General features: G+C 41.9%; 1 protein-coding gene across 1 annotated transcript; it reads left to right on the plus strand.

Annotated features, from left to right (window-relative positions):
* Positions 1-1,515: 1,515 nt before the first annotated feature.
* Positions 1,516-6,528, plus strand: 42sp43 (P43 5S RNA-binding protein). The gene is made up of 9 exons (XM_027016111.3): positions 1,516-3,067; positions 3,199-3,296; positions 3,399-3,495; positions 3,627-3,715; positions 3,873-3,946; positions 4,059-4,139; positions 4,696-4,925; positions 5,544-5,597; positions 6,022-6,528. The coding sequence occupies exons 1-9, from the start codon at positions 2,933-2,935 to the stop codon at positions 6,250-6,252; spliced, it is 1,089 nt and encodes a 362-aa protein (XP_026871912.2). The 5' UTR covers positions 1,516-2,932; the 3' UTR covers positions 6,253-6,528.
* The last annotated feature ends 5,026 nt before the right edge of the window (positions 6,529-11,554 follow it).

Genomic DNA, 11,554 nt, shown 5'->3' on the forward strand with positions numbered 1-11,554 from the left:
GAACTGCACCGCCTTTGACAGCAAGACCCTCCAGAGAATAGTGAGAACAGCTGAGAAGATCATTGGGGTCTCTCTTCACTCCATCATGAACATCTACATAACACGCTGCATCTGGAAAGCCACCAACATTGTGAAAGACCCCACACACCCCTCACATGAACTGTTCACCCTTTTGCCATCTGGAAGATGGTTGGTTTTTAATTTTAGTTTTATTTACACTTTACTTTTGACTTTACTAAGCATGCAATGGTCCTTCCATGAAAACTTATGGAAGCTTGTGTGTCAGACTTTTGTCACTAGCAAGACATGGTATTACCTGACCATGACTTTTTGAAGTCAAAGCCACAGCGCTATCTGCTGGGTAATAAATATATTTTGCTGCTTTAAATTCCTTTCAAGTGAGCAATTAGAAACTAGTCTCCGGATCTCACAAACATTGCTGTTATTCTGATTTTATCACCCATGTTAATGCCCCAAAATGTTCACTTGCTGTTGCTTTTCCCTGTTGCCTCCCACAGCTTCATTCTTTAAGCATGGCGAGTCCTCAGGTCCTCCTGTGACGAGTACTGTTACAGGTCAATTATTGGAAATTGGTGTTTCTGACCATAGAATGGTGTGAAATAATTTCTTGAAAACATCTATTAATCCAGTACTTTGCATAACATTAAAGGTGTCATTTGTAAATGCCTCTAATCTGCTTGGTCTATAGCCTTGTTCTGTTCATATTGTTGCCCTTCATAGCAGCCTGGACACATCTGCTCCTCAGAAGATTCACACTGCCTTTCTGTCATCTGTCACATTGATTTACTGAACAACTAAGCTTAGAAAACCTAAACAAATCAATATTTGGACAGTTACAGAACCCAAATATTACTCTGTACTAAGTCAGACAAATATTGACAATCCCAAGCATCTATCCTCTGCACCCAGTTATTTCAGTTTGGCTATGATGAGTGAGACAAAAAACTATTTTCCACTCTAGATACCACATTGTTGCAAGTATTTTTCAAGCAGTTAGTTCTATTTTTATTACCATTATCAACAAATATCTGTCTTCTCGGACTGCACTTTCAGATGCTGAACTGGCTCCCTTACAATATTTTCTTGCAATAAACAAACAAATAACAAAACACTATTCTGTACCCTGTAGTTTTGTTAAACTCTTGGCCCATTTCTAATTTAATAGTTTTGTGCAAAATTTTGGAAAAGCTTGTTGCAAAAAGTTGCTATCCAGTTATAACTTAACTGAGCCTTTAAAAAAATGATGAGTTCCTGACAGCATGAATTTTAGAGATTTTTTGTCTCACAAATGATCCCTTGCAATGAAAAAAACATACAAGTCCATTTACTATTTTTCTACATTCTACAAAATAAAAACAATAATATAAAGCATTGCAAGTTTTATTTTTAAATGCCCACATGAATGAAGAAAGGCAAGTTTAAATAAAACATTTAGCATTTTGATGTTATTTTAATTTAAATGTTGTACAGAATCAAAAATTAAAATAACTGATAAAATATCTGGGAAATGGTTGATATGTTTGTTGTTGTTGTTGTTGTTATTACTCCAAAGGGCTCCAAATATATCAAAACTTAGTTTTTCAACTTTCTCTATCTCATGATGAATAAGCTGATGCATGTGTTCATAGAGAAACTAAAGTGCATAACGTGCACAAGTTTATCAGGCACAGCATTGTTAAAAATCTTGTTTAAACCTTGCTTAAAATCAGTGTCACTGATGGGTTGAATATCCAGCCAAGACTGGTATGTATGTGTGTGTGTGTCCCCGCTTCAGAGATCTTCATCCACTTATCCAATTATTATACCTTTATATTCATTTAAACCTGTTTTCTGTTTCCTTTTTATGTAATAGTGAACAAACATAAAAATAAAAACTATGGAATGTGCTATCCAAATGAAACTTATTATTATTGTTATTATTAATAATAATTTTCAGCAGTCAAAGGCATTGTAATTGGCTGGATCAGCCATTACTGTAACATTCTGCATTCTATTGTTGAAAAGCACTGGTGTTATTCTCGGTCAAGATCAAGTGTCACACCCTCGGTCCCATTCTGAAAGGTCTGGCTTAAAGGCCTATAGAGGGGAAAAACACTTTGGCAGAGTTGCTCAACAGAAACCACATACTTAAACTCATGGAGATTTTGGGGGAATATTTGTGCAAACTTAAAACAGAACAACTAAACTCCTCAGGACAGTTAGAAGACATAAGACTCCATATAAGACCAGAGGCCAAACAAAATCCATAGAACACACTATGGGAGTTCCCTCACACTTCTTCAGCATCTTATTATCATCTTACACGTGACTACTCAAAAGTGCATCAACTGCTTCTCCCTTCAAATACGTAGGTTGAGCCAGCCCAGAATGCCTCTGAGAAACATTTAACTGTTCATGTAATTTTAGGCTAGTTAATTGAATCCAACCATTCTAGTTTACCCAGCCATGGATTAAGATCAGATACAGTTTGAAAAGGACTGCCATTATAATTGCTATTTCACTTTCATTTAATCTGCAAGTGTGAAGCTAAAGTATTCTCTTTTATACAATTTCAGTATAGCGTAAGTTCACATATCTTCCTGTCTAGCTGTCTTAGTGTGTTGTATTAGCTAAATTGACCTACACAGCCTACTAATATAAAGTGTTAGTTTGTATGTTAGTTGCGAACACAACCAATACCACCTCATCTCTGCACCGCTTTGATTGCGCCCGCGGTCATTTTTAGCCATTATATGTCAGGTTGGGACCCTTTCACGCACAGTCATCTTAACACATTTCAGGTGGTGCGGTAATTAGGACGACAAGATATAAAGGAGGTCCAGAGCACTCGCGTTCCTATTAATATCATAGCATTAGATCAGCTGTGGGTAACGGTTTTGTCTAAAACTAAAGCCTACAAACGTAAAAAAAAATGAACCAGGCAAGATTCGGAAAAGTGGACGCTATCCCACGATTACAGCTTTTCAAATGTGTGCACGCGACCTGTGGAGCCACATTTACGCGTCAGTGGCGCTTGAAGGAGCACGAGACAGTACACACCGGAGAGGTAACTCTCAACACGGATCACCGGACACTAATAGGTTCATTATCATCCATAACCGTATCTAAATCAAGGGAAGAAAGGAGCTCAGATTCCTTCTACACAGCTTGATTGCACGTCCCTTTCTCTCGCCGCAGCGACCTCACAAATGTCCGGTCGAGGGATGTGGGCGCCAGTTCTCACGCAAGTCGCACCTCAGCAGACACGCGCTGAAACACGGAGAGAAAAAGATCAGGTTAAGACCAATACGCGCACTAACAGGAATACAAAGAATAGCATGGCGTATTGACGCGTATAGGGCTTTAACGCTCACACTAAGACGGCTTGACTTTAACAGGTGTAACGTCACAAATTGCGCCAAGATGTTCTTTAATGCGGACAATATGAAGAGACACGTCCGCTATGCCCACGGAGAGAAAGACAAGTATTTTAAGGTTTGACCATAAGATGGCGTGTTAAGACCGTAGTTTGAATCAATGCCCCAAAAACCGCTTCAGCCAACGTGTCTAAAACGAACAAATATTTCCGTAGTTGTCTATAGCAGGCATTTATTCGTGTCTTATAGTGTACCTTTCAAAACTGCCAAGTTACCTTTCGAAAGCGACGTATGCTCAAGCTTCACCTGGCCGGGCACGGCGTTTCCAAAGGTTTCAGGTAGGCATTGTTCAGTCTGCCGAGCGTGCTTTATAATCTAATGTGCGTTCACGCAACATTATAAAAATGACTGCACAGACGATTAAATACCTAATCAGATGCAAATTGGTAGCTGTATTTGAGAGCCTTAAAAATGTATATGCATGTTCCCACCTAGGTGCTCGAAGCCAACTTGTGGAATGACGTTTGACACGCATGTTGCCCGAAAAGCTCACGAGAAAACCCACGCAGGTGAAATTTAAAGCGAGTTCACTGCAGTGCGCCTTTTGGGAATTAACTAAACTTGCCTGCAACTATCTGCTCTAACTTTCATGCATGCTTTTGTCCTACTGTTTTTTCATAGGGTACTGCTGTCCTCACACTGAGTGTCAGGTAGTTGAACATACTTGGGGAAAACTACAGAAGCATAAAGCCAAGCATCCTGGTGAGGGAGCATATTCATTTTAGTTACCTTTTATGGCCTTTAGCTGATGCTTTTATCCAAAGCGACTTACAATTATGACTGAGTACAACTTGAACAATTGAGGGTTAAGGGTCTTGCTCCGAGCCACCAACAGTAGCAACTCAGTACTGGTGGGACTTGAACCAGCAGCCTTCTGGCTACAAGTCAAGTACCTGATGCAGTTCTGGCAACTGCATCAAGGCCTAGGGAATGGCCTCAGAACAGAACTAGCCTTGTGTAAACCCTCAGTGCATCCATTCTTATTCCTGTCTTCAGTCTTGTCACTTTTATATAGAACTGCCTCTAATCCTGTTCCATGTCTTAAGAAATGTATTTTGTGCCATATCATAATGGACAATATTCCAGATGGTTTGGAATGTGAACTTCTGCTCTACAAAGTATGTGATGCATAACCTCTAGGGGTGCAGGAATGACCAGTTAATTTGTGATCTGATAACCTGCCATTTTTTACTGCTTTTTTGCATGCTGGTTCATTCCTCTCTTCCCTCTGTTTGCACATGCACATAATGGTCTGCAGCCTCCTTCTCCTGCACAGTGTGTAAGAAGTCATTTGGGAAACGTGACTCCCTGCGCCGGCACAAGCGGAGCCACGCCCTGCAGAAGCCTGTGCTGCTATGCCCCAACAAGGGCTGCCAGGCCTACTTCTCCACCACCTTCAACCTGGAGCACCACATCCGCAAGGTTCACCTCCAACTGCTCAGTCACGTATGCTCCTTCCCTGGCTGTACCAAGGCCTTCGCCATGCGGGTGGGTGTCTGCACTTCCCCCTGCAGGATGGGAGGAGGGGGTTGTGCTTCCTATGAGCACCATTCACTTTGACTCTCAGTTCAGGGCTTTTATTCTAGGAGTTGTAGCTTTTAAAGCACTGCTTGGTAGTTGGTGCACCATGGTGTACTTTAATTACAGCCTAATGAAGTGACTAACTTTATAATGTTAAACTATTGGCATAGTGGGATTTTACAGCAACTCTAGCTTTGTTCTATCACTAGGGGGGTATTTTACAAAACATGATTTCTGAGTTGGCCAGATGATGGAAAAATCTGCAGAAACCAAGTTTGTAATGCAGTCTTCAATAGTGCTAGTTTAACACCTTTTAGGAGTCTTGAGCAGACTGTGACCAACTGCTGAGGTCTGTCAAATTGCAGGCAGACGTGACTGCCTTTTCAAAGGCGTACTTGGCATAGCCTCAAGTGCACATCCCTAGCCTTACACTTGAGACCCTGAAATTAGTCTGACAAATTCATGTTGCTGATCTTCATATTGCATTTCATCCTTTCATCCATTCCCATGGTGACCTGCATGGTGCAGTATTAAACCTTGACATGTGCATATGGGTTTTTGCTAAGGTTTTGTCGTGTCCAACAGCAAAGTCTCGTCCGTCACTTGCTTCATCATGACCCTGATGCCAGCAAGCTGAAGGTAGGGTGGACTTTTGATCCCCTAACTCAATCCTTCCACCTCACAGCACTTGATCTATAACTGCAAATGTGTTGGTAAAGGATTCATTGCTGTTCACCCCACTCAGCTCTGCTGACCTTTTATGAAGGGTTCCATTTTCCAACTGGAGGTATTTGATTAGACGAACACTAAGCCTGCAGTGCTGGTGTCGGATGTATTGAAGCTGTTGGGCCATATGTTCCAACCATCTGGAGTTTGACTGGGACTAAATCCTTGATCCTTCAGCTAATGTCAGAGTAGCTCTGAAGGTTGAGCCATAACACCAATTGGTGTGTACAAAGACAAAGGGGGGAAATGATGAGAATTGATAACTGTGGCAACTGAGGTTTAAGTAGGCCAAATGCTCATGTCGGATGTCTGCACATTTCTTGTTTTGCCTCAACAGCAGCACAAGCGCAGCAGTAAGGGCTGGCAGAAGCGGCTGGAGGGTCGACGACGGGGCCCCCTGGTGGAGGAGGACCTGCGCAGGCTGTTTGCACTACGTATGCGCATCTCGCGCAAAGCCAAGGTGGAGGCCAACCTTTCCAGCCTCTTCAATGAACGCAAGATCCCACACCATGTTGATCCAGAGGTCAACCTGCGGGACCTTTTCAGTATTAAACATGTCAGGAAGTGAAGGCTTAAGGCTTGCCTTCCCATGAGACCTGGTTTGGATACCAGGGGTTTTGGATGAGGGCAGCAAGTCAAGTGCCTAGTAATGCATTTAAGTGAATAAGAACCTTTTGTTGCTGTAGTCTTTTATTTCAAATGTGTGAAGGCAATTACTGAATTGGTACTGGCTAAACAAAGCATAAGTTGTATGTATTGACCTGTACAGCTTGAAGGTTTTGGGTGTAGTTTTTTTTCTGCAAACTTGTAATCATTTAACTTATTCTTGGTTGTATTAATTTGATTAAAAGATGCAGGTAAATTTGTTCTCCTGGTTTTTCATGTCAACTTCTAAACTTGGTACTCTTTGGTAGCTCATTGCAGTTGGTCTCATTTTAAATGTTCATCTAACCATAAATGCATGCAGTGGTCCTATGCTCACATGTCGAATGGATATTTTTCTCAGGGGAATCCTGTTGGCCTGTGGTAGTTAACCATCATGGCTGAAGAGGGAATGAAGATTAGATGTTTGTCTGGTCATTTAATTCCTTCATTGGGAGTTTTTTATAGAAGGATATGGGAAGAGGAAAATAAGTGCTTTTTCTCCCATGTATGCCATGCCACCCTGAGGTACCTGGAATTTCTAAATTGCTATTGAGTTTCTGGAGCGTGTTCCACAGAAGGCACTGAGGAGCTGCTCTATAGTCCTTTTTCATGTTAAATGTAGATGGGGTTGCAAGACTGGTCTATACTGGGTGCAAATGATGCACTTGTAATATCACACCTGTCTTTGCTCCTTTTAAAGTGATTCAAATGTTACAATGATGTCTGCACTAACCATCTCCTACATTAGCTCCACTGTCTGAATACTGCAACCCCAGCTCATGTCTGCCTGGTTATTGGAGTCTTTTTGATCATGTCCTTTTGTTGGGGCTCAAGGTGAAGGCTGATTGTTACCAATTTGATCCACACAGCCACCTGCTGCCCTGAGATAAGTGGTGAATGAAGCCCAAAACCATGAAGGCCTTGCAATTTTGCATTTCCTTTTTTTTGTACAAAATTTATTTGAGCAAGCCCAGGTTCAATTTTGTCAAATGTTGCTTTACTTTGTGTTCAATGCTAAGGGGTGGATGAGTGTAGTCAATAATATAGACTGTTTCTAATTTAAGATTTAGGGATTTGTTGCAGAGTTTGGTCTGTTACTCATGCTGAAATAGAATGTTCTCCCGAATAAGCCTCAATCATGGGGTCCTTAGACCAATGCTGCTTCTATTTAAAACTTGTCAGGACAATAGAGAGAAAATAAAAAGCTCTGCATTTTTTTTCTTTTAAAAGAGTAGTCATCAAAGTACTGCACCTTACATCCTGGTGTGACCTGAACTGAAGTCCACTTTGAAAAAAAAAAAAAAGACTTGTAAACTGAATCTGGCTAGCTAAGTCTGAGGGGAAACTAGCTATTAGCAAGTAATGCTACTTGCTTGTTTACCATTCCATCATCTGTAGCCACAGGTCTCAGACTTTGACCTATCAAAAAGCAAAATATCTTTCATGTAAAATGACTGAGGTAGGTAGCTATCGTGGTATAGTTCAGAGGGGCCAGTGTAATATGGAACAGTGGAGTGGTTTTTCATTCCAGTCTTGGGGCTTCACTGCCCTGTTCAAATTTGGGTTTACGTTATTCTACATTACCTGATCTAACTTGCAAGGGGATTGATAATGAGCTGATGAGATGGATCAGGTGCTAGAATGGGGAGCACTAGACACCATGCAAGGCAGCAAGACCTGGAGTCTAGAGCCAAAAATTGCTGCAGGCTCAAAGGACACAGACAGGCACACTCACCTGAAGAACTATACCTGCAGAATGAAGAAATGTAAACCATTGTTTTCAGGTGTTTGCCAATGCTTTAAACGGTTTCCTTTGTGTAGGCATGTCACATTTGGTGTGCACGTGTGTGTACTGTAGGTTGGGAATGTATACGTAGTTAAGTGTCATGGTAATAGTACATCTGAGAGTATGCATTGTGAATTTTGATTCCGAGGTGAGACCTTGTTTCCATGGTAATATAACCTGGAGAATGAGCACTGGGCATATTGTCCTTTTGGACAATTTGCACCACGACACCTGTGCCTTTGTTGATGCAATCGCATATGGAATAAATTGGCTAAACTGCTCTGGTGCCACTTTCTTTTACAAATGTGTTTAGATCTGGGAGGGGCAGCTTATCTTCTGCACAGCCACTTGATCAGTTTAGCACTGCATGTCATCCTTACTTGGTGAGCTGACTAACAAGAAGTGTACAAGGTCCTAATCTCCTCTGGTGGGTGACACTTCAGCCTGTCATTTGAAAGATGATATGTATAGCTTTGCTTTATTCCAACCCTAATCTACCACCCCTGATACTAATATCCAGATGCTACTGAAGGCCTTGGCTAACAGGACCAAGTTTTTTGGATCAGAGTGGGAACTATGCTTGGCAGGGTGTTAGATCTCCATGAGCAGACTTGAGCACCCCTGTGGTGGTGTGAATCTGAACAGTGGCCCTGTACGTCCATGGGTCTCAGTGCAGTGAGATAGGCACAGTGGGATATGATGAAATTGAAGTTATATGTCTGTTCTACTGTAAATGAGAACAAAGGATCAGCACAGCTGAGAAGAAAACACAGACTAGTCCCAAAATTAGTCTTCAGTTCTGAGTGAAAGCACTTCTGAATGAACATCTCCTGAAAAGATTCTGCACCATGAATGCAAATCTTTCTGGCTAAGTATACATTTTAAAATATTTAAATATAAAAATGGTAATTTTATATAAGTGAAAGTCTTTTCTCTGAACTGAAGAGCACCTCCACCACTGCCGTTGCCAGCAGCAGCAGCTCCTGTTGTGTTGGCCTGAAGGGAGAGGGTTGTCTGGAGATGATTACATTTGCCCCGAGGAGGGATGGCTGTGGCACCGGCAGACCACTGAGCCAAGGGACAGAGAGTCAGGTGAAGAAGGTGGCCAGCAGATCGCAGGGAGCTGCTAAGCGACAACGCTGCAGGAGGAAATGAGAACATGTGGCTCGACTGCCTTTCTGTTTGCCCCTCCTCTACCTCGCAACAGGGTGAAGTGGCAGGAACTCCTGAATCCAACTACGTGCCAAATATAAGTAAGTATTTGGGGGATGGTAGAAAATCTCAGAGAATGCAGCATTGGGTAGCTCAGTGTGCTCACTTGGATGTAAACAGTGTATTAGTTATTTACAAATCACTTTGGAGTTATCGCACACACAGTTTCAAGAAAATAACCACATGTGTTTGGAGGGTACTTTTACCACAGGAATAATCCCAGAGTCATAACAACTAAGTCTTGTGATTCTTTGGCAATCATTTCTGGTGCACCCCTGTAGGCCATCAGGTAAAGGGTGTAGAGCAAAGTACTATCAACACCAAGCCTCTGGGTTTGACTTCCAGGGAGCACATATACAAAAAATTTGTTGTTTCTCAGGAAAATAATATTTTCTAAGTGCTGTAAATGTAAATTATGTACTTGCCCAAACTGTTAATTTACAAAGCATTGCAAGCATGACACTTCCTCTGATTCTATGATGTTTTGTTATGGATTTTTAAATGTAAGTTTCACCACTAGTTGCCCAACAGGCTACCAGATGTAAAATGCTCCCTAAGAGGGTGAGAGACTTAGGGTGAGATACTTAGTGGGGTTGAAGGCAGTTGACCAGACAGCTCTGCCTCCAATCAATGAGCTTTGCCATTTGTATTTCATCATGAATTCCCTAATTTTATCTAATAAAATATTCGCTCTTGCACTTTCACTCACACTCTTTCCCCCAGGTGGAAAATGGAGGATGGTGTGAGCACTGTGAAGTAGGTTAGCATTGTATCCCAGCCCCCAAATAGTTACAGCTCCTCACATTCCAGAATACATGACCCAAAAACGTTGGAATCCTATCCTCCCCCTCGCTCCCTCTTCCCCCGTTTCTCTATGTACATGTCAGAGCGTAGATACCCCATTTTGTGAAATGCTCATTAATTCTCTCAGGCACATCTATATGTTTCATACAAAAGGGAGGCAAATCTACTGCCTTCATCTAGTTTCATCTCTTGTGAGTATGTGTGCATGCACTGGACGAGAAGCTGTGGAATGCCTGTGATGCTCTGTAGATAAAGGGCATTGCTGTAATGTAAGGGAGTACCATACCCTGCTGCACACTGGCAAAGCACGCGAGGCCCCTGACCTAAAGCCCAAGAGAAAGATCAAAGCGCTGCTGATTTCAATCATAAGTTCACTCAAGCAACCACAAGCAGGCTACCTGTCAGACTCAAAGAGAACTACTCCTACTTCCACTACTCCCGTGAAATGTTCAGTAAATATTGGTACATCTACTTCTCTCCAAGCAACTGCATACAGACTCTGTCCAATCCATTATCAAAAGAGCAGAATGTCTTTAACCTTGGCAGGGATTTTAATGAAAATTTACACAGTGAAGTCCTTTGGAAGGGATGGAACTGATTGTCAATTCGTTGGTCTTTCTGAACGTAGCCCTCATATATAATACTGTCATTTATGTGTTAAATGTAATAGAAAGTGTCTCAAGTAAATTTTAACATTAATGGTCTCCGAAATACGCATTCTTAGTTATAAATAATGCTACTCGGCAAATAAGTGGTTTAATGAAACAGGGATTTCTGCTGAGTGCACTAAGAGAGCACGCTCATTAATCTCAGACCCTCCCGCTGAGAATTCTGAGATCTCTGATGAGCCAAAGGGCTTTTTGCTGAGAGCTCTTCACGTGTGTTGAGATCCCAATTAATCACAATCACAAGTCAACCACACCAATCTCCCTTATTTCCTTCATCATCCCAGTATTGTTTTTTTTTTTTCCCCTCACGCAGACATAATTAGTCTGTGTATACTTTAGTGGACAAACAAAAACAGCAACCATAGCGGCAGAGACACGGCCTGCCAAGCGTTTCAGATGAGCAGCGGGGAGGACTTGCACTCCTCCCGCGACGACTCGGTTTTAAAGACCCACAATGTTCTGGCTACTGCCGTGTTTTCTGGTTTCCTGGCAACCCAGAGCTCCAACATGGAGATGCAATCATCTCGTGGTTTCACAAATACGAATGATGTTGTTTTTAAAAGTAGCCGAAGCGAAACAGGTCGAAGAGACGTGTAGGTCTTGTCCAAATTCTACCCATACGCAGCAAGGGCCTTGAAGCATACACTTTTCGAAGGCAGAGTAAAGGGCCGAGTACTGAAATGGATATAATCTCATGAACTTCATTTCATTTTTAATTACATTCGGCCTCTCGTACCTTCACGTCCCTGTTTACG

Source organism: Electrophorus electricus, chromosome 2, assembly GCF_041902795.1.
Source record: "Electrophorus electricus isolate QZ-2024a chromosome 2, ASM4190279v1, whole genome shotgun sequence".
NCBI classification, from domain to species: Eukaryota; Metazoa; Chordata; class Actinopteri; order Gymnotiformes; family Gymnotidae; genus Electrophorus; species Electrophorus electricus.

What these genes read in the sequence shown, in the direction of transcription:
- 42sp43 (XM_027016111.3), top strand. Translation starts at nt 2,933, where the DNA reads ATGAACCAGGCAAGATTCGGAAAAGTGGACGCTATCCCACGATTACAG. An exon ending in AGAAAGACAAGTATTTTAAG is followed by an intron (nt 3,496 to 3,626) that starts GTTTGACCATAA and finishes CGTGTCTTATAG; the next exon opens with TGTACCTTTCAAAACTGCCA. An exon ending in GCATAAAGCCAAGCATCCTG is followed by an intron (nt 4,140 to 4,695) that starts GTGAGGGAGCAT and finishes AATGGTCTGCAG; the next exon opens with CCTCCTTCTCCTGCACAGTG.